This window comes from Piliocolobus tephrosceles, chromosome 11, assembly GCF_002776525.5.
Source record: "Piliocolobus tephrosceles isolate RC106 chromosome 11, ASM277652v3, whole genome shotgun sequence".
NCBI lineage: Eukaryota > Metazoa > Chordata > Mammalia > Primates > Cercopithecidae > Piliocolobus > Piliocolobus tephrosceles.
In genome coordinates, this window is record NC_045444.1 from 111,440,322 (window position 1) to 111,464,405 (window position 24,084).

General features: G+C 40.7%; 1 protein-coding gene across 3 annotated transcripts in view; it reads right to left on the reverse strand.

The window, feature by feature from the left end:
• Positions 1-24,084, reverse strand: part of DOCK10 (dedicator of cytokinesis 10) — a 279,809-nt gene that overhangs the window by 210,989 nt on the left and 44,736 nt on the right. Inside the window, exon 1 of one of the 3 annotated variants that reach the window (XM_026454862.1) lies at positions 8,244-8,420. The exons of the other annotated variants lie outside the window; for them this stretch is intronic. Coding sequence (XP_026310647.1) covers positions 8,244-8,405 — 162 coding nt within the window. The 5' untranslated portion in view covers positions 8,406-8,420. Of the gene's footprint in view, positions 1-8,243; positions 8,421-24,084 lie in introns of those variants that run through there. 3 annotated transcript variants of the gene reach the window in all.

The following is a 24,084-nucleotide window of genomic DNA, read 5'->3' on the forward strand; positions in this document are numbered from 1 at the left end:
TGTTTTTCTCTTTCTTCTTAGCATCTATTTATTCTCCAGGTCTCAGCTCCATTGCCGCTGCCTCAGAGGAGGCCTTCCCTGACTGCTTCGAGGAGGTGCGATGTTCAAACGATGCAGTTTTAAGGTAAGGTAGAATGCAACTCTCAAGGAAGTACTTATCATGATTGCGATTTTCCATTTGTTTGAGCTTTGCTCTGCCACCAAACTGTAAGTGCAGGGCAGTGGCAGTCTATTGTCATCTGTGCCTACCAAATGCAAGAGGCAATTGTCTCAGTTGTTTACTGAATTTCTGATATTTAGACAATCTAACCATGACAAACTCACTGCATGCAAATTGAATGTATTGGGCATGGTCTTAAAAACTAAACTATGTTCCAGCAGAATAAATAGATTTGGAAAAATGAATTTCAAAAACCCTAAGCTTTAGCCCCATCAGAATAAATCAGCTCCATGAAAAGAAAATCTGAGAATAAAACAGCTATCCACAAGAAACTTATTGAAGGCTGACAAAAATACTGTGTTTATATCTGGTTTGCCAAAAGACACATTATATCCTCAATTGTATTACTCGGTTTTCACAAAGTTTTATTATATCGAAGCCTGGTGTTTAGAAAAAAATCCTAAAAACCACTGTTCTAGAAGGCAAAGAAACAAAACCCAAAACAAGCATACCAGTTTTTTTTTCTATATTTGATTATGTTTTAAAAATTAACAGACGTTTTATTAGCAGTAATTTGTCGGAGTCTATACTTTTTCTAGCCATAAAACTGTGTGTTTTTACCTGGTAATATGATGTTTTTCATCTTCACACTATGATTTCCCCCAAAACAGTTACATCCACTAAACGTATAATGTTCTATATTTACACACACACACACACATATATATATAAAATATGTATATATAAGTGTATATATATGTGTGTGTGTATGATATGTATTTATCTATAGCTCTATCTACATATAGTTGAATTTGCTTTGTTTTTGATGTGTTTCTATATATCACCCCCCCCGACCACCATACCCATATCCGATTTTCTGCTTTTCTTTATCACTGTGTTGGTTTTGGATTTTAAGCTGTTTTGTTTTTTCTTTTTAGACTTTGTGTATTTTTTCTTTGCTTCTAATCATTTCTAAAGGTACAATTTGGAGAATTAAAAAGATGCAAGATTATCTGAACAAGATGATACAGGATGTAATCTGAGTTTAGTAAGCCTTTGCCTCGAAGATTTATGTTGCTAATGACTAAGGCTCTCATTACATTCAATTAATTCTTTTACCCAGAGAGAAGCCATTCAATTCATTTGTCCATTTTCTGTGGCTTTGGGATTCAACTCAAAATTAGTTCACAAGGGAAAATAACTACCAAAGATTCTCTGTGCCTTAAAGCTCCATGTTATACCCATCTATGGTAGACTGTTTAAACTCATACTCCATGACACAGGCTTTCTTTCCCAGGGGAATCTGATAATATTAGTATATTCAAGATTCCACCTCACTGAAATGAAATAGAAACATTAGCTCAGGATTTAGAGGGTCTGGAAATTGTTTCTTCTTCATACGTACACTCAAAAAGATGAAACTGGGCAAAACATGTTAACATTCTTTGATAATAAAACTTTATTAGGTTAGGATATTAAGAAGAGAGTCAATTTATTTCCTTTGGAGAGGTTTCCATAGTTTGCATAGTATGTCCCTCTCTGGTCCTGATTGTATTCATAGGACACAAATTAAACAAATGTATGTTCCAAAGATATAGAATTACTGTTTTCATAAATAATTCATTTCCTTCATTTAACTTGCTTCCTTATACCAGGTTCTCAAAGTACTTGAGCAGGAAAGAAGAATTATTGTCTCTTACAAGCGGGGGACCCAAATGTGGAGATTTTTTGAAGGTCAAAAAGCAAATCAAGTAGAAGCTTGATAACACCCTCACTGGCCTCTCTTGTTCACTGTACCACCTTTTTTGGGGTGTGGAACAAATACAGTGAAATCCTAATGTAAATCACCTCCCTGCATTATTGAGTGAGTTACCCAATGGATAAAATGAATTCTCACCAGCACAGTGGCCACTGTGGATTTCTCATAAGCTATGTGAGCCTACTGACCTGCAAGACTCCGCTTTATAATGTGAATTAGTTTACAATGTGATCTACAAAAGTCACAAGAACAGAAAACCAAACACCACATGTTCTTGCTCATAAGTGGGAGTTGAACAATGAGAACACATGGACATAGGGAAGGGAACATCACACACTAAGGCCTGTTGGTGGGTGGGGGGAAGGGGAGGGAGAGTATTAGGACAAATACCTAATGCATGTGGGGCTTAAAACCTAGATGATGGGTTGATAGGTGCAGCAAACCACCATGGCACATGTATACCTATGTAACAAACCTGCATGTTCTGCACATGTATCCCAGAACTTAAAATAATAATAATAATAATAATTCAATATTCTGGTGCTTCCAACAGACAGGACAGATAATAGTCCCCATTTAGCCAACCAGGAGAAATGAGTCAGCATATCTAGGTCATCTGGGCTTTTATTAATATTAAGTGACAGACTTGAGACGCTGACTTGAAATCCAGAGTTTATTATTCAATCATAGCAGTTCTCAGACCCTCAGGTGAACAACAGGTACCCAGGGAAAAAGCCAAGTTCCTTTGTATCTTGTCGGAGGCAACAGAAAATACACTGTAGAGGCCAAAGTTAAAAAAAAAAAAAAGGTTCTTTTGTGGTTGAGGCCACGTCATTCACCAGACAGGGGTCAGTAAGCATTTTCTGTAACCGGTCAGAATACTTTGCTTGGTGGGCCATATATGGTGTCTGTATCTTTTTCCCCATGCCACCAACCCTTCCTCCTCCTTTTGTTTTTGGTTTTGTTTTGTAACAATTTAAAATTGTGAAAATCATTCTTAGCTCAAGCACTGTATGGCTGCAGGCAGATTTTGACCCACAAACTCTATAGTTAATCAGAGTGCTGGATCTAGCAAATTCTAGAGCACCAACAGAGGACTTGTCAGGGAGGTCTTGGAGCAGTAACTGCAATTCTCTTACTCGGAAATGTCTGCCATATAAGTGCACGCATCCTTGATTCACAGAAGAGATTTCACCTTCCCAACTCACTGCAAATGTAGGCTATTGTTAATTTCCTGCCTTAGACCAAAATTCAAGACAAAGCCATATTTGGCTAGGTGTATATGCTAGATCTTTGGAAGTCCTAAATTTAAATTTTATGGTTTCTACTATTTCAGAGAAACCCCAGAATGTTCATGGATTTTAAAGTTTTTTTCACTTTTGAGTTGAGACCTGTGAATCTGGTGTGTGGGTATTGGTCATATAACCAAAGTGAGACTAGTAGCCTGACCAACACTTGTTTTTCTTTCTCCTCCTGTGCCACCTCTAAACTCCACAGTGTGAACAGAAAAACATTCTCTTTTGGGGGAGTGGGGTAGAAAAAGACTGAAAATGAAGCTAACTTCTGGGGTTGGTGATGAGTAAATGACATACGAAATAACAGATACTAGCCAGAAAATAGTAAATCTACATAAATTGAATTAGTGTCTGAGACCTTTAACAAAATATGCTCTAAAGGAAGTAAAAAAAAAAAAAATCATGAAAGTTTCTGTTAATTCTCCCGCCAAAAAAAATTGTTTGAGTGAGAGATAAAAGTAGAGCTTTAAAGGAATTTCTTCATTTTTCCCCCGTTAAACTTGACTGCATCATAATAGGCCATTGTAATGGTCTCAGATGTCAGGATTCATGTGTTTCTTTTAAATAAGAATCTACATTAGTTAATTTTGATGTTCAGCAATTTCTCTCCACTTCGGACTATATAAGCTAGACTACAATTATGCCAGCCCTAATCTTATCTCTGCACAAAGATTTGGAACCTAGACCACAGGAATGAGACTCTTTGATACAACTTTCCACTGTGAAGTTTTGAATGCCAAAGGCTTGTGAAGGGTGTCAGTATTCAAAGCCTTGTATTTATCTTGGCAACTTTCTTCATCCTTAACTTACTCTTGGACATTTCAATTAAGAGTTAAGTGGGCATCTTGATCAACTGAACTTTGCATATTAGTGCCAGCTGCTTAAAAATATCAAATAATCAGCAGATATTTATTTAGTTTCGAATCTGTAAAAGGCTTTGGGCTGGGTACTAACGGGGCAAGAAGGAAGCTCAGAGGCTAGGCGGGGTGGCTCACGCCTGTAATACCAGCACTTTGGGAGGCTGAGGCGAGTGGATCATGAGGTCAGGAGTTCAAGACCAGCCTGACTAACATGGTGAAACCTCGTCTCTATTAAAAATACAAAAAATTAGGTGTGGTGGCATGTGCCTGTAATCCCAACTACTTGGGAGGCTGAGGCAGAAGAATCGCCTGAACCCGGGAAGCAGAGGTTACAGTGAGCTGAGATTGCGCCACTGCACTCCAGCCTGGGTGCCAGAGCAAGACTCCATCTTGGAAAAAAAAAGTACGCTTACTTTCTGCCTTTGAGGGTCAAGGTCAAAGCAAGCAGACCATTAATTAGGAAGTGATTGCTCTGGTAGATGAAATTTCCTGTCTACCAGTGAGATAAGAAAAATATGTGATGTGATCAGCAAGTAAATAAACAATTATACATTCAATTAAATAGGCTGAGATGTGTTAGAAGGCAATGCATGATTAACTTTCAAATGGATTTATACACTATAAATATTATAGAAGATTAGAAGAGACAAAGATCCCATTTATCAATCATTTATTGATGTTTACACTGGGCTAGGCTTTACTCCTCTTTATATAGTTCCTTGAAACTCCAGACATATATGCAACTTCCTACTTGACATCTCTGTATATAGACCTAACTGGTATTTCAAACTCAACATCCTTAGGGTGAGCCTAGAATCTCTCTCCAAACCTTCTACTCCTGTGTTCTTCTCTCTCTGAATGGCAGCTTGGTTCTTCTGGACATTCAGGCCATAACAAACACAGTCAGCTCTGACACCTTTTCCTTTTCCACACTTTATATTCAATTCTATTCGTTCTACTTTTGAAATCTACCCAGAATCTGACTACTTTTCACAGCCTCAGCAACTACCATCCAGGTCTTTGGCTGGGATCATTGCAACCGCTTCCTAATTAATGGTCTCCCTGCTTTGACCTTTGACCCTCTATGGCCAGAGATCTGTTACTTCCCTGCTTCAGGGCCTCCCAGTTAGTGGGGTTATAGTTAACATAACACTCACTATTCACCAGTCACTGTTTTAAGCAATTTGCACCTATGAACATACTGAATTCTTACAATAACCTTACACTGGTAGGTACTGTTACTTTTTACATTTTATCAATGAAGACACAAAGACACAAGGAGGACAAGTCATTCATCAAGATCACACAGCTAGTGAGTGGCAGAGATACCACTCAAACCCTGACATTCTGGCTGCATGGCCCAGGCTCTTAACCTCTGTGCCTGCCTCTTCCAGTGGCTTTCTTTCTCACTTGGAAAAAGCCTAGGCCTTCCTGACAGCTGTGTGTCTGACATGATCTGACCGCATTGCCTCCCTGACCTTGCCTTCTACGACTCTCTCCTTGGCTCATCTGGACACGCTAGCCTCCTTGCTGTTCTTCTAACACCCCAGGCTGCTTCTCACATTAGGGCCTTTTGCCTTGGCGGGTCCTTCTGCATTAGGCATTTCCCTGCTGAAAGTGGCATGGATCATTCCTTTGCCCCCTTAGGGTCTTTGCTCAAATGTCACTTTTCAGTTAGGATGTCCCTGATCACATCCCTATCGAACATCTTAGCATTACATCCAAGCACTGTTCTAAGCACTTAACACTTACTTTATGAAACCCATACAACTGCTAATTTGACAAAATTGCTATCCTCATTTCACAGTGGAGGAAAAGAGACACAGAGATGTTAAACAGCATGCCTAAGGTCACACAGCTGGTAAGTGATGAAGTCAGGATTCCAACCTAGGCGCTCTGGCTCCAGAGTCTGTGATCTTACAAAAAAAAAAAAAAAAAAAAATCAATATATAAAACCTGGTGACTAATGGGCAGTGGGAAAGTGAGTAAAAAAGGAAAATCAAAGTTTGTTCAGAAGCTTAGAGCAAGAGCGAGAAGACGATTAGCCAATATAAGAACATCACACTGGAGGAGGAGAAGGGGTGGACAATTTAGATTATCATCTTCCAGAGCCATGTTTCTCAGAGTGTCATCCAAAGTACTCCTTCATCAGAATCAACTGGGAGTGCTTGCTACAAGAGCAGATTCCTGAGCTCCACTCCACATCTGCTCATATAGAGTCTTTGTGGTCAAGAGCTCAAGGATTTGCGTGAATGAAAACTCCTAGGTGATTTTGAAATACACCAAAATTTTCAAATCACCATCTTGGAAAACAGAAAATATTTTCATTGGCTAAAGTTTGTAGACTAAGCATCACAATTGTAGTACAGCATTTCCATAACAACAAGACTGGCAAAATGTTCTATCACCTTCAAACTTTGCAACTTAGGGTAGGGCCTTTGGATAGGTTTGTTCATTGGTGGATTCCAAGTGCCTAAACCAGTGCTTGGACCATCGTGGGCTGGCAATAAATAATTAGTGAGGGTGTGAATTTTGGAGTGGCCCAGAAGAAATTTTCAAGATGCACAATGACTTTGTATGAGCACATTTTACTCAGAGTAGTTCCAGATTTCCATCAGACTTCTTACATAAATTCAGTTTATCTGTTTTATCATTATTTCCTTAGAAGTGTGAACAGACTGGAAAATACACTGGCTTTTGGAATCATTGCTTTAACTGCGATTTGGGGAGCTGGCATTTAGCAGCTATGTGATGTTAAGATATTCAACCTTTCTGAGCCTTTATTTTCCTCATTAGTATATTCTTCATCACCTTATTTAATGTCAGTAAAGGTATTATATGAATCAAAAGGATCCTTGGAAAAATATTATGACTAGCAAATAGCTTTTTAAAATTTCTCAGTTATTTTGAGGTTTTTTTTGCAAATTTCTAGCTGCAAAATTTTATAGACTAACAAAATTAGAAAAATAAGACTTACTGGTATAGCATGAGCACTGCAAATAGTTATAGAATGTGTTACTGTTATTAACAAGAGTTAAACTTGGAGAACAAACATTTCTTTGACAATTGAACTATTTCAAATCCTTTAAAATTTAATTTGTGAAAACTTATGGGAATAATAAACATGAAACTATTCCTATTTAGTGTTTCCTTTCAGAAATGATCACAGCCCCCTAGTTCAAGAACAATATTGCTTTTTGAAAAAAAAATATTGATTTGTTGAAGAAGTAGGCAAACAATGTTTTAGTTTAGTATTCTGTCACTCAGAGGCATAGCCCAAGCCAAATGACTTTCATTTAAGAACTTTTAGAGTAACAGGTATTTTTCATTCATTATTTACTACATCCTTGATATCTTGACATTGAAATATAAGAGAAAAAAGTCGATTATGCTGAAGCCACCTAGACTTCAATGTCTCCTCAATTTTGGAGACTTTACCATACCACCTATTCTAATTTCAGTGACTAAGCAGATCTCTTTTTAAACTTAAAGAAAGAAAGAACTGTATCCTCAAATTTATTCTTGCTGATCAAACAGATGCACAAAAAAGGAACAACATTGTTTACTATAATCAAAGCACAGACAAAAGTGTAATTCGACAAGCGGCAAGAAACAGCTTTCTAATGAAAACACTATGCATTCTACAAAATTCTTAATTCTTTATTCTAATATTGTGCCTAAGTTAAGCATTCTGGAAAGGCATCTCCTTTGCAGAATCAGAAAGAAAAGCCCCAAATATCCTGAAGTTAAAGATCCAACTATCAGCATCTATACAACTTCAGTGGTTACATGTGATTTTAAAAAATGCCCATTTTGGGCTCTTCTTTCAAATTATAGTTATAAAATAAAATCCACTCACTTAAACGAAACTCCAAATTTTTCTCTTATTTTCTGCACAAAAGTTAAATAACAACATGCAAAACATGAGGCAGAAGAAAATTTCTAGTAGACCGAGAAGCTGCACAGTTTCATGACATACAAGAAGAAGAAAGTACGCTCTTTGAATGATAGAAATAGTTCTGAAAGATTTTCCCCAAACAGTACTTCAGAGTAGTAAACTCTAGGTCACACATGTCTTTATCTAACGCTGAATACCAAAACCCCTAAATTGTAATCTCTCTATAATAACAGTTCAATCCACTGAGGCTGCTTTACCACGGATACCATACCATTATGATGAGGGTTCTGGGTCTATTCATTTCATCGTCACTTTCCAGAGGCAAAATTTCGTGGGATGGTTCCTCTTGGCGTCGTCTACAAATGTGTGGACAGCTCCTCTGGACCACAGAACGAAAAGCTTGAAGCAGAACAATGCTGGCAGTGCAGCCCATCGCTGCATCCTGGAGCCTACAAAATAACTTCTATGTTGATGCTATGTTTGCAAAACAGTGGCTCCTTGTCCCTGAAAACAGCCTACACTGCAGCTGCAGCCGGCTCACTCTCCAATCACTTCCTTGAGCTCTGATCATCTGATCATGGCCAAATAGCTTGGATGCAGAGATGGGAAAGATTTGATCCACGGAAACTGAACACACTCAGGAATATTAGAGCACTGTGCTCAGAGAGTATTTCTCAATTCACGTCGAGAGCATGTTTCCTGTTCATTACAATGAAGCTCTTTGATTCTCCTTTCAGAGGTCTGAATAAATATATCTTTCCCACTCAGACACACAAATAAATTACTTTTTCAGATCACACAACTGAAAACCTGACTTTACACTGACAATTTTTCCAGAGGCAAATAAGCATCATGTAAAGAGTGAAAATGATTGTTTTTTATAAACATAAACACTTCCTGAAGGAAATTTCGCTGGACATCTCATTGATTGAGGTTTTACTTTTCATGGCTCATAAATTCCAGAAATGAAACTGGCTTATCTGAAACATAGAGTTCACTAGATCAAGATGATTTAACCAAAGTATGCACGCATTAACCAGCCCCGCGTGAGAGACACCAGTGTTCCCCTGTGATTTCCTTTCAATAGTATGGTTGTTCTGTTCCCACACATGCAGTTCTGCAGCCTAATACATTTTTATATTTACATAGGCGGCTTGCAGGGCTGAAAATATCTCTATTACTGAGGTCACTCAGCAAGCTCCGCCAAGCTGACCTCTTAGAAAAAGCAGCTGTAAAGCATTTTAACATCCTATCAATAAGAATTCAAGGCTCTGGGAAGGACTTTAAGGTCTTTGGTAGTTAAGAGTCTAGTATTCCCTGACTCCTGCCAGACTAGTCACTTAGGAAAGAACCAAAGAGAGATGCTTAGAAATCACGTGTCCTTTCTGGAGTGGCCTCAACATCTAATGGTATAGTGAAAGAGAATAGGGCAACAGGGGCTGCTTGCACTAAAAATATCTCATGGAAAATGGATTTTGCTTACAAATGAGGAAAGTATGAAATCCCCAATAGAATTCAATGTCGGGATCTTTCTGCCAAGCTAATTCTTCCAGTGTAACTCTTGGAGATTCAAAGAAAAAAAAAATGTTTTCTGTGGTTTCTGGGCTCCTTGGCGTGAAGGGTGCTGCAGGAAGTTTGACGAAGGATTGTTTTGCTATAACGTGTGGCTGCCCCAGCCTCAGTAAGGTTGTTGCTTTCGCGGAAGCATCTAGCGTGATGCTCAAATACGTATTAATTGCTCAGCAATCTGTCACAACACAGCATCGTTTTAATTGGTATGTTCGCCCCAGAGAAGTAAAACATGCTTCTTTTTCTTTTCTTTTTAAGAAGTACTCGCTGCCAGTAGTTTTTCATCTCCCTCTGTTTTGAGCAAATATATTTTAGTGCTGCTGGAAAAAGAAGAAAAAAATGCTAATGATGCTGGCAAGTTCCCTACTCCCTCCGGACCTTTGTCAGACTGCCCGGGTGCTAATCTAAACCATTTTTACTCTAAACAACTAGGGCATTTACTGAAGAGAGGCTACGATTTAGCCTGTCTGGCTTGTGTGTATTGAATATCTGTATCTAATGGTGTCCACTAGAGACAAAGTGCAGAGTGGGCTTCTATGTTTGTGAATGTGTCTTTTCAAATAGGACAGTTCCTTTGGGCTCTCTGTATGGCAGTGCCCACCCCCACCCACTTACTCCCATCCCCCAGGACGTCTCTCTCCAATCTCTTCCGTAAGTTCTGATCATCTGCCCATGGCTGCATAGCTTGCAGGCAGCAAGCGGCTAGCCGGAAACGCTTAAATAGTCCACCAGCCCCAGTCCGAAACTGGAGAGAGAAGACAGATCCCTCCGCTTTCCACCGTGGGCTTGGCAGGCAAGATGGACTTCACATCCTAAACTCATCTCTAACCATCTCTAAATCTGGCTGACCTCTGGGGTGGCTTTTGGAATCAGATGTTTTGGCAGATGCCAAAGTCTTTAGGGAGACAAATGAGATGCTTTCTAGCTATTACAGTCCCGCCTTCATCGATCCCCTCTGCCTCTGAGGAATTCACCCCTATTATTGACGGGCTGCTGACAGACTCTCAATATTCTCTCTCTCTTGTTCTGTCTCCTCTCTCTGTTAGCCTCTGTTATCAAGCTAAAGGAACGTCCAAGGACTGGTTACTTTGGAATTCAATACACACAAGCATTATCCAGTGGACAAGAAATACAAAGATGAAACTCAGGGAAGAAGAGTTGAGGCCGGGCGCGGTGGCTCAAGCCTGTAATCCCAGCACTTTGGGAGGCCAAGGCGGGCGGATCACGAGGTCAGGAGATCAAGACCATCCTGGCTAACACGGTGAAACCCCGTCTCTACTAAAAAATACAAAAAACGAGCCGGGCGAGGTGGCGGGCGTCTGTAGTCCCAGCTACTCGGGAGGCTGAGGCAGGAGAATGGCGTGAACCTGGGAGGCGGAGCTTGCAGTGAGCCGAGATCCGGTCACTGCACTCCAGCCCCGGCGACAGAGCGAGACTCTGTCTCAAAAAAAAAAAAAAAAGAAGAGTTGAGTATGTTCTCCAACATTTTCTCATGAAAGATTCCAAACATGCAGCAAAGTTTTAAGAAAGGGGTTGGGTTCTGAACTCTGTTTTACATAGTAAATTGAGCTGGAGATTGGGTTGGGTTGGGGGAGACACAGAAATCTACCCAGAGACACGTCCATGTTTCCGTCATATTTAGCAGGCATGTTGACACACAGGACACTTTTTTTTTTTTTTTTTTTTTTTTTTTGAGATTGTCTCGCTCTGTCGCCCAGGCTGGAGTGCAGTGGTAGGATGTCGGCTGACTGCAACCTCTGCCTCCCAGGTTCAAGTGATTCTCGTGCTTCAGCCTCCTGAGTGGTGAAGACTACAGGCGTGCACCACCACACCTCGCTAATTTTTGATACACAGGAAATATTTTAAGATTAGGTATAAACTCTTCAGCATGTGTCTGCTATTTTTATTTGAACTATTAATAAGATGAATCATTAATTTGGCCTCCAAACATCAAATGTGCACGGCCTGACTAATAAATGACCTTTGGAGGTTCTTCTTCACTCTCTTGTCTGCCTTCTTTCCCTAGTGGGGTCTTATTTCATGATTCAATAAGATATTTATTAAACCTGAAATGCTAGAAACAAGATTTGTTTAAAGCAATTGTCTTGGATTAGGAAATAATGTCACTAACAATTCGTAAGGCTAAATTTTCCAAAGAAGTGTTGGAAGCTAAATTTCATCCTGGGTCATTAATTATATATTATTATATGTTATTTTATATATATATATAAATTTATTCAGCACTTATGAAATCTTAAATTGGTGTAAATATTCTTGTTTCAAAGCAGAGATAGCCATGTTGTGTAGATTATAGTAGCCTTAATGCACATAGGAAATGGAAGGAAGCACAGACAGAGATGTTTCTAACATCTATTGACCAGGGAGAAAGACATACAGGAAGAAAAAGTAAGGCATTTCAAGAGAATAAAAGGAGGCTAAGGAGAAAAAAAGAAAAAAACGAATGAAGGGGCAAACAAAAACCACCAAAATCGTACTGAATCCTAGGGGGGTTCTGGACTCTGCCTCAGGGGTCCACCTACCCAGCTGCAGACTGCCCATCCTTCTTCGACAAATCTTGACTAATGAATTTAGTTTTCAGAGCACTTTCCTAAAATCTTTTGGCCTAAGAATCATTTGGCTGTACATGTAGTTATCTCCGCCACTGAGATAATATGTCCAAAGACCTTTTTACAATGGGCAAGGAAATACATATTTAATTTAAATAAATAATGTCCATTGAAAGTGTTGGACCTTCCCAGCTTTGTTAAATTATGTAAGAGCCGTGTGTCTAAATCTTTATAATCTATTGCAAAATACCTGCATCTATTTTGACTGTGTCAAATTGGACTGTGCTCTGGCATGATGGAGGTGAAGCCTACATTCTTCTCCTCCCCAAAAGACCTGGTGCATCTGAGTCTTCTGACACATAATGCTGACCTGGGATGGGGAGAGGTTTTCTGCTATCCTCTATAAGGCATCAAATACACAGAAACCTACTGCTGATAACACATGCTTGTCTTGTAAAAACAAAGATGAGCTTAGATAAAATATTTGAGAAATAAAAAGTTGAGAAATGAAGCCTGACAAAATCAGCCTCAAGGGCTTTTTGGATATCCCTGATGCTATACAGCTTGGTTTCATTGCTTCACACACTGTGAGTGTCTGGTGGGTCTATTTCAAGACCCTCATAAGGTCATGATCAGAACTTCTTTATAAAGATAAATTTATGGAAAGGCTAAGAGTTTAAGGGTAGAATTATGTCCCCCCAAAATTCATATGTTGGAACACTAAGCCTCAGTGTGACTCTTTTGAGATAGAGCTTCTAAGAAAGTAATAAGGTTTCATGAGGTCATAAGGGTGGGGCCTTCATCCTCTGGAACTAATGTCCTTATAAGACGAGGAAGAAACACCAGATATCTCTCTCTCTCTCTGTCTTCATTTGTGTACAAGGGAAAGGCCATATGAAGCCACAGTGAGAAGGTGCTGTTTGCAAGATAGGAAGAGAGTCTTCACCAGAAAACAACCCTAAGGGCACCTTGATCTTCAACTTCCAGCATCTAGAGCTGCGAGAAGATGAGTTTCTATTGTTTAAACCACCTAGTCTGTGGTGTTTTGCTACAGCAGCCCTACTACCCTAGCAGACCAATACAAGGACCTTACCTGGGAAAACCATATTCTAACAGTGAAACCTCAAGGGAATCATCACCTCCTCAGAGAAAGGTTCTTATTTCCCCCAGGTTGAATTAACCCCTGCCTTCTTCCCTGCTTCAAAAACACAAATGTTCAGGAGTCACTTTTGAAGGATCTTTTTGCTGCACCTGCCTGCCCTCTGGCCAGCAGAACATGGTTTCCACATTTGGAGTCTGGAGGCCCTGACTTCTAGCTCAGCGTGGTGTGAGGAGTACATTTTTTTAGCTACCTCTTTCCCCAAATCCAAGTGAAATGACAACAAAGCAGTATAAAGGCAATGTATTGATTACAACAAAATGAGAAAAGGTGGGAAACTTTTTCAGCAAATGAGAATTTTTGAGCATCTCTGAAGGATAAAAAGTGAATTTGATCACATTAATAACTAAAATGAAGTATTTAGGAACAATTTACAGGCACAGAAAGAAGATACAGCAGATGGCAGCCATTGCTCACAACAGAGCCCAAAAGGGGCTCCAAGCTCTAGAAAGTAGAGGCTGGATGTGAGAAAGTAACTCGATAACTGCCCTTGGACCCTGTTCTCAGCACAGACAAAACACTAGAGCACCTGTCACCAAATATCCCAAGAAGTGCAAATACTTCCAGAATACCTAGCATAGGTGTCAGCACCTCAGTAGAACCCCTCACTATTTTGACTTTGGCCAGTGGGGATGGGGTGTGTATCTAGTAGGCCTGCCAGACTGGCTTATACATCCTGAAATGAAGACTGCAGTTGGTGCACCACTCAACGTAACAGCTTGTCCACAGGTCAGACTGACCAAGTGAAGGAGAGGATTCAAATGTTCCTCCTCTCCCCGATCCCAGGGCCAGAAGGCAGAGCACTCTAGCTCCCCAAACTAAGGAGATCTCTCTTAGTTTGGGTTAATTTATGGTGAGACTGACAGAACCTACAGTCAGTATGGACTAAGCATCAAGTCTAATTTGTTGCTTGTCCAAGTGACAGCCTGGTGGAAGAGGTGGCCAGCAGAGCACAGTAGAAAAGCTCACAGCGAGCTTCAGAGTCAGCCTGACTCATACGAGTCACCTAACCTCTCTAAGCCTCAATAGTATCTGCTCTAAAATGGAGATCATCCTTTACACTTTCAGGCTATTGGTGGGAAAAGAGTAACTGCAAAGACCAACATTGAGCCCGGCCCATAATTATTCAGTGAACAAGTGTGATGCTGCCTCTGCTAGGGCGATAACAGAGGCTTTGTCTCCTCCCTCTCAGCTTCCAGGATCAGCTTAAAGGTGATACTGCCCTGGAAAAGCTTCCCTTAACAGGCCTTGCTTCACAGCCCTGAACTTCAGTCCTTATCACTGTACCCTGTGGGTTTCCTTTCTAACACACCAGCTATAATGACATCCTGATTGATTTAATTTTTAAATTATGTCTTCCCTCTCTGTAAGACATAGGATTGTGCTTACCTTGTTTGCTATATATCCAGCACCCACCTTGGAGTACATGCTCAATGAATAATAATCATGATGATGATACCGCTAAGAAAACAAGCCCTTATGGCACTCGCCATGTGCCCGGCACAGTGCTAATGAATATTTATGCATCAGGATACATTTATACCTCCCTCTATGAGGCAGTGCTGTGATCATCCCTGTTTTACTGTTGAGGAAACTGAGGCACAGAGAAATTAAGTGATTCCCTCAGAGAATCACAGCTGGTAAGTGTCAGAACCAGAATTAGAACTGGCATGTGGCATGTGGCAGGGGGCAGTGAGGCAACCCTGGAAAATTCCCTTTGAGAGCTGGTCTGTCCCTTACAGCAAAGTCTATGACTTTTTCTTGGATGACAGTTTCAGAAACCAGCTAACAATTGAGCAGATTGTTTTAAGGTGATGATTTAAATTGCATTTTGATGGGAATTGAAACCACTCTTAAATGTAATGAATTTGATAAATGAATTTTTTTAAGGTGCCTTGTTTACTGTGTGAAGTGTTCACTGGCAGCAGTGACTTAACTGCCTAAATTGGCTGTCAAAGCATATATTTAGAATACACAAATGTAATGGGCTCCCTTTATCATTCCTTGCTTCCCCCTACATGACACAAAATGTTGGTTAACACTAAAATGCCCCCAGAAAAGAGGCTACTTTGGGTCCAGTTAGAAAGAGGAAAATGAGCCATCATCCCAGGACACTCTGTGAGCGTGGACTTGGTTGCTGGAAGACCTGCCACTCACTCTTGAATCCACTGGAGGCTGACCCTGGAGAGCTGGATGACAGCTCAAACATGTCACTGCTGCAGATGGAACCAGCCACTTTCCTTCCTGGGCTAGTGTGAGGATCTAGGGGTGACCATCAAGTTGGTGGGAGCTCAACTGCCTCGCAATCTTTGTTTCATCTTCCCTCTCTACCACAAGTATTCTCTGCGGAGTCATGCGATAGGAAGAAACATGGGGACTAAGGCAGAGGGTAGGAAACCTCCATCTGCTGATTTAAGCTATAGCACTGCCTTTCCATGACAGCTCAGAAATGATTAGTGGAATGAATGAATCAATAGATAGTAAAAATCACACCATCTTTGTCCTCATTATCATCATCATCATCATCAAGCTCTTAATCATGTTTGACTAAATTTGCCAGAGGTTCAGCAATTGTTCCTACACAAAAGTGACCCAAAGGAGGAGAACCCCTTAGATTGAAAGTGGTAGGGGATTTTGCCCCAAGTCAGTAAAACCAGGTCATGGGATTTGGTCATTTTCCAGGGCAAGATTAGTGAGAATCTTTTTCCGTGTCTGTTTCCAGATGGATAAGCCCCTCCGCCAGGTCTGAACTCAATTAAATGGCTAGGAGGGAGTTAATCAGTGCCTTCTTAGCTGAAAAGTGGAAAACACAACCCAATGAAGTCATTCTTCCTAGGTCCCAGTTACCCTTTCTCAACTTGTATCTCTGCCCCTCCTACTGCTACCTCTAATCAGGGACTTGGGACTTAAGTTTATTATGATAGTAACCCGTGACCTCTTTTTATCCCCCTGCAACTGTGATTTGTAGAGACCTTTTCTTTCGGTTTCTCTCTCTTCATTTTCACTTAATTATAGTGGTCTCCTCTTTGCAGGCATCTTTCCCGTGTGCTGACATTTATTGAGTTGTACAATTAATCATTTTGGAAAAAAGCACACTGTTCTTTTGCTTTAAAAATCAGGTGCTGCTGCCAAGCTTTCCTTTATCTTCATTTTTCTACCTTTGGCATTGGTGCAGCTCAAAAGCAGATTATTCTTTTGTGGGTACATTTAGATGCATCAGAAAATTATCTTTCATTGCTCTCTAAATCAGCTTCCTGCAGAGTGCATAGGTAATTTAAATGTTCCGTTAATAACTTACCTTTCTCAGGCATCTATGTTTGATTGAACTCTTCTCAGCTCATACTAAACCTTTCTTATTCTTAATAAAAGGTAGTATAGTGCGGCACTTAGGCATCAGGAAGCTGTTTGCCAAAATGTAAATCCCTGTTGAGCTGTTTATTAACTTTGTGACTTTGAGCAAAAATTTTAAGCCTCACTTTCCTCATCTGTTTAGTGAATGAATATTAATGAGGATCTAATAGCCACATAAAGTGCTGGGCCCAGTATCAAACACACGGTACAAATTCAACAAATTCTAATTATTACTGGAAAAGAGAAAATCTAAGGACTTTTAAACACTGCTTGTTTTCTCCCCACTTCCCCAGTAAGTAGTTTTTTTTTTTTTTTTTATCTCCTTACTCTTCTTTTCCCAGGGACACACAGTCTTCCCTGAGTGATGGGGGAATGGGTGTTGCATATGTCTCCTCTGCGCTTTGAAGTTAGCTCCCATGGTAATGTGACACAAGTTCAAAATCCCCTTCCCTGTTATTTTTCATGAGTAAACAAATTTGAAATAATACAGTAATACCTCACTTACCCTAAGGTCACTACTTTTGCAACATCAACTATGCTGATCACAGTCAAGTACTGAAAAGGGACAGAAACAACTTCTCCAGAGCCAGAAAAGGATGTCACAAGATTTATTCTGTGAAGCTAATGGGAGTGGCTTAGTGAAGAGGTCTTTATATCCTCATGGTTAACACCGTTACCTTATGCAGGATTCTAAAGAGTTTGCTGAACTAAGCTTACAGTGACTTTTGACCAGAAGCAATATCATTCTGACCTGCCCTGGTCCAGCCAATTTCTACTGGAAGGATGTCCCTGCTGAAAGCAGGTGGGATGAAAGCTTCTTCAAGGGGTTGTGGTGGGCCCAGCTACAAAGCCAGCTCATCAAAGACTCAGCCATCTGATGGAGCTGAGGCTACATACATAGGGAAGGAATGAGGGTGAAATAATGCAGCCTAGAAAGTGATTGAGAGCAATAAGCATGAGTTTTGGAGTTGAAGAGACCTGCCTATGTTTGAATCCTAGTTTTGTTGTCTTGGAACATGAATTCTCTGAGCCTTATTTTCTCCATTGGCTAATAAGAGTAAGTAGAATCCTTCTACATAACTGTTGTAACAAAGGCACATAGTACAAAACACTGGCATAAATAGTACATGTTGTCATTCTTTCACCATTATCATTATTACAACTATTTGTGTTATTATCATTGCGATTCCGAGTTAGCACCGAAGAGGGTAGATAACAGTCCTGTAAGTCAAGGCTCAAAGTCAATAAAGCCATGTGGAAACGGTAACTCAAACAGAAGAGAGAGCCCTGGCACTGGAATGAAGTGGCAAGGACAAGAGAGAGGTGGGACAGGAAGTTTCCTTGACTTATCTTCACCAGCCATGGGTCCAGGGTGCATGGCTGAGTCAGGCTAACTTAAAGGTATGAGCCACCCACCAAAGGAAGGGACAGATGACAGACAATCTGAGAAAATTGAAAAGAAAAAAAAAAATCAATATCCACAGTATCTGGGACTAATCCATGTTTGGGGAGGCAAACACTAGAAAGGTGGATATAAATTATGGTGTTCTACCCCAGTACAATGGATGAAATTGATGCATTAGGGAAATGACTGATGCATCAATGACTGATGTTTGGACTTTATGGTGGGGGTGAATACAGGAGGAGTTGTTACTGGAATATATTCACAACAAGGACACTAATGCATCAGGAAAAACAAATTATGTCCAAGTGGCCTTGGGTTCAGGAGGGAGAAATCTGACACATTCTAGATAAAACTTCCACCAGCAACTGCTTTTAATTTTTAAAAGTTAAGTGATCAAATTGGGCAAATTACGTTATCTTCAAGAGTTAGTTATGTGAAAAATATTTTTGGATGACATGGGATAAATGAGCTATTAACTGTACTCTCTGTACTTGTTCTATTTTATTTTCTGTGTTCATTTTTCCCCCTTTGAATTGTGGCAGGAATTAACCACCCACGTCTTAAACATTCCAAGTTAAATCTAGTTTACAATAGTCACGAATTGCTTTCCAAACATGAAAATGGCAATCTTTAAAGTCGTTTACAATGTTCTTTCCAAATCAATTTTAAAGATAAAAAGATAGCCTGAGCTCAATTTTACATTATTTGCCAGGACTCAGGGGAGTCACCCAACGTATCATTTTAGGGTTGGTGCAAAAGCACCCAGCTCCAGGGTTTTGAAAGGAAACAGGAACAAACCAAAGTTTAAGTCCAGCAGGAATAGGAGAAGTAGGCAATATTCAGAAGATTAACTTGATAAGATAATGTGTAGCCTCTCTTTACAACCTAAACTGCAGGATGTGGATTCTTAAAGTTTTTGTTCCTATTATCTCCAGTGTGTGCTACTGACAACTGAAGTCACTGCAGTTCCCAAGAGGACATGTGCAGCCTTCCTTCTTGTGTGAAGAGATGGGGAAAGCAGGGGATTGGCTTTGGGCTCTAACACTAATTAGGACTGCAGACAAGTCTTGTCACCTCTTTCTCTGGATCTAAGTTTGCTTATCCATAAAATTAGAGGGTTAGAATAGATGACACGAGTTCTTCTAGGTCTAGGATTCTATAGCTTTATCTAACAAAAAGATTCAGATAGAACACCAATGACCAATGTCTGGACTTTAAGGTAGAGGTGAAGACAGGAGTTGTTGCTGGGATATACCACATTCCCCTAACGATATTTTTTGTTTGAAGGCTATAGTAAACACCACTAACAGTGTCACAAAAGAGGTAGGAGCACTGAAAAGTGAGGTGTGAGAAGAAAGAACTAGAAATCAGGCAGTACAAGGAGGTCCTACCAAGCCCAGAATAGTCACCCCAGTTAGCTGTAATATGTAGACGGCATTGCCCTGTGGTGCAGATTGATGGAAGGAATATTAAGAAAACTCACATGGTCTTTCTTTGGAACATATTTTTTGCTGTCCAACAGACCTGAAGTTACCAATTCCTGGATTTGTGACTTTTTGGCAAATGATCTTCTGTTCTTTGTTTCTGCAGTGGAGAAATGGGAATGGTAGTCATGTATTGTATCAGATTCTTACAGGGTAAGGAGGAATAAATGAGATAATCCACATGGAGCACTTGACACAGCACCTGAGACATTGGGAAAACCCAGTGAAAAGAGAAGTTGTCCTGGTTATGGGCTCAATCTGGGAGCATCCACAGTCCACAACAGCTCACGAAGTGAGTCAACTGTGCCTTGCATTGCAGGGTGGCATTAGCAGTCATGAGAGAACAGAGAACCTACTAGAGTAGGAGAAATCACTGGGCTCCCAGCATTTCAGATGAGAAGAATGCAAGACAGGATGCAGGATATTCATGTTCATCTTTTAGGCAAAGTATTGTTATCCTGTTTTATTTTCAAGTGCAACTGAATTCTGGCTGTAGAAGGCATCCGCCACCCTCCATCCCCAAGCCCACTCTGTTCCCTACCCAATGTGGCCAAGCTGACAGGGGGCAAAGCTGCTGTTCAAATGGCGGTTGGCTCCAGGACTGCTGGGTTATGTGGGGGAGGGAGCCCAGCCTCCATGCTGGTAGTGTTTCTACCTTGAAAAACCCTTAAACCTAGTCAACTGCATGTACTCTTGGGTCTTTAGGAATATGTGTGGTTAGGATAGGATCCTATTACATTTCTGAAGGGAATACAAATTATCTTGGGCAGTCTTGATAAAGGTCTTGTCCCCACCCAATACTGAGAGGAAGAGAAGGCATATCCCATGAAAATGCTTTGGGTTCTAAAACACAGCCTATCACTACATGTCTATGAATAAAAATGGTGACATATTACATCACTTTGTAATTCATTTAATATATAAGATTTTTAAAAAGAGTAGCCTACCAACTTATGTTATGGCCACCTCTAGAAGCTAATGGTGATATAAAGCTTCAAAATAAAGTTTAACGTGACATCAGAGGTAGTATACATACTGGTTAAGGAAGATTCTAGAAAAAGTCAGCCTGGATTTGAAAGTCAGTTCTGTCTCTCACTAGCTTGGTAATCTTCAGCAAGTTGCTTACCTCCTCTCAACCTTCACAATTCCCTCAGAAGACTGCTGTGAGAATTAAGTGAGATAATATGGATAAAAGGTTTAGCATGGTGCCAGGAAGTAGTACTGCAAGGTCAGCAAGTGGCAGCTACTATTACCCTCTCCAAAAAGTGGGAGACACTGTCGACGAGAAAGTCTCTACTTCTGCTTTCTCTTACAGGCATTGAATATGTGAGATGCAGTACTCACTAAAATATTGTCACAACAAAGATTGCTTCTTTCTAGTAGCTTCTAAGTATGGCCTGACACTTAATCATCATTGCTAACATATGTTGGGAGCTCCTTGGGAAGAGGTCACTGGTACACACCCAGTGTCGGCAGAGCCAAGATCTTCATCCAACTGGTCTGTGTCAGGGTATACACTATGTCATTCTTCTACTCACTTTATGTAGCTCTTTTTCTAGTTCAAGGCAAATTTTTATATACACACACTCACACACACAATGCATAAAATATATCTGTGTTTGTTATCTATTGTTGAATAACACGGTACTCCAAAACATAATGGCTTTAAACAAAAATAAACATGTATTATCTCACAGTTTCTGTGTGTCAGGAATTCAGGAGTGGCATAGATGTGTAGTTCTGGTTCGAAGTGTTTTCTGAGGTTGCAGGCAAGATGCTGCCTGGGCCCACGGTCATCTGAAGGCTGCAGGTGCCCTCCCACGGTTCACACACATGGCTGGCAAGTCAGGAGGGGAAGGTGACAGACCTGACTTCCTCAGCAGGTGGGTTTCTCCACAGGGTTGCTTGGGTGTCCTCATGACACGGCAGCTGGCTTCTTCTAGAGCCAGGGATCCAAGAGGATAAGGAAGAAGCCACAATGACCAGTCTAAGTTCCTGGAGTTTGAAGTTTATGACCAGTCTAAGTTACACACTATTATTTCTGCAATATCCTATTGGTCTATAAGTTAGTCCCACTCAGAGTGGGAGGGAACTACACAGGGCTTGAGTATCAAGAGGTAGAGATTGTTGGAGTTCGCCTTGAAGACAGTCTCACTGTAGACTCCCCACTGCCACACACAAATTATATGTATAAGAAGCATCTTTAGCAAATCATCTAATGTCAACACATATAATTCAACAAACACTTATTGAACACCTATTATCTATTTCATGCCAGTAATACACAGGAGGGCCTCTTGTAGTTGTTTCTGGGTCTTGAAGAATCTGGATATTTTAATGTAACTTTTACTATTCTAGCATTGAAAGGATGTTGCACAGCGTAGGTGTCCACAGGGACTTGCTTCCACTCCCTCCTCACAAGACAGAACCATGGAGAGCCACCCAGTCCAAATGAGCCAAGAAGATACGTCATCAATTGCTGGAGAGAATGCTTTTAAAAAAGTATGGTTACTTGTGCAAATCTCGGTATATTCCTTTGTTTTCAGGATGTGGAAAGTGATTGCTGCATTTTTAACTTTTTAGTTTTATTCGAGAAAAAGGTATTATATCAGCTTGAAGAATTTTTAACTCTTGACCAAGAACTTGTTTTAATGTAAAAAGGACACTATGGATATCCAAACTCCAATTCTTGCAAAAATCCAGGTTTTTTAGGTAAACTTCTACATGGCATTTTTGTTTTTAGCATTTTAGCCAGTTACATGATAGATGTTATTTACTTCCTTGGAACTGACTATGGGGGAGTTTGAGTCGACTAGTAAGTTGTCCAAAATAAATGGCTAGGCCATTACTTGGCCTAACCATTGCTTATACAATAAAAGTCTCCTCAAGTCTCCTACCCACTCAAGCAAGCACTTTGTTTCTCTCCTCCTCTTCACATTGTGTGATAAAATCTCACCCTATATCTGCTGCTTCTAATCAGGCACAGTGGGGCCTGGTGGTCACTAGAAGTCGGCTGGGGGTGCAAGAGGGTAAGCTACCTGGAATGACACAAAATACCACAACTGAATTAGTAGAAGAAACAAATCCTAAAAGGCCAGATATCCATCCAAACTTCAAGGGGAATTGTAGACATGAATTCAGTCACAATGGGGTTAGACCACTTGTGTTCAAGTCCTGGCTCAGCCATTTATCAGCTGTGTGACAATGGAGAAGGGACTTAACTTCTCTGCATTTCATCTGTAAACTGAGGAGAGTAAGTGTAATGACACTTAGAATGCCCATATAACTGACCATCCAAACTAGAACCCTTTGAAAGTGAGAGAAGGTGCTACTGATAACTATGCATACATAGGGACTATTCACAGACAGAATGGAATGCATGGCCACCTTGTTATTGTCTTCTAACCCTTATGGCTACTGCGAAAATCAAGTAAGAAAATCCATGTGAAATCACTTAGCCAGGTGTTTGGCGTAATAATGTCAATGAGTATCAGCAACATGACCAGGGCTTCATAGTGTAAAGGTCCTATCTGAATGACACGGTAACAAGAAGCACTGAGCAGCTTTTGAACTTGACTCTGCATGCAGGTTGGGAGATTAAATTTCAGGGTGAAAGGAGATGCAGGCCCCAGACATCAGGGAGGGTATTGAGACAAATATCTAGCACACATAGGGGTGCAATAGGCAGAACAGATTAGAGTCCTGCTGCTGTCTTGCAGAGAAGCTGGAGTGAGGAATAGGAATTGGATCAGAAACTTCACTAGCCACACTGACTTCTGATTAGAGGCATGAGAAGGAAAGGACAAGACAGTTCCACCTTAGTATTCGTGTAACCTCAAAAGATCTTTGCCCTACATTTGGCATCTCCAAATTCTCACCTCTAACTTCAAAATCTACTGTAACCCCCATATGCTTATTTCCATGTTTCTGTCTTCATAATCTGCTCTCCATCAAATTCAACATTGCCTTTGGGATTTGTCTTGTCTTCTTTCTTCCTCTTTTTCTTTCTTTCTCTCTCTTTCTCTCTCTTTCTTTCTCTCTCTCTTTTTTTTTTCTGAGAAGGAGTGTCACTCTGTTGCTCAGCCTGGAGTGCAATGACATAATTTTGGCTCACTGCAACCTCTGCCTCCCAGGTTCACATGATTCTGTGATTCTCCTGCCTCAGCCTCCCAAGTAGCTGGAATTACAGGTGCCCACCACCATGCCCGGCTGATTTTTGTATTTTTAGTGGAGACGGGGTTTCCCCATGTTGGCCAGGCTTGTCTCAAACTCCTGACCTCAGGTGATCCGCCCGCCTTGGTCTCCCAAAATGCTGGGGTTACAGGCAAGAGCCACTGCGTCCAGCTGTCCTATTGTTTTTAGCAGCTGCACCATTTTCCCTGAGACACTGGGGTGATCTTTGCTGCCCTCCTCTTCACTGCCATCCATGTGCAACCTGCAACAAGCACAGCTCAAATGTACCTGCTGATGGAGGGCAGGAGGCGAGGAGTCAGAGAGCAGTCTGTGTGGGAGTATGTGCAACACCCCATGTGTGAGGCAGGAATGGTGAGCACGAGACTGAAGTCTAGAGCTATGTA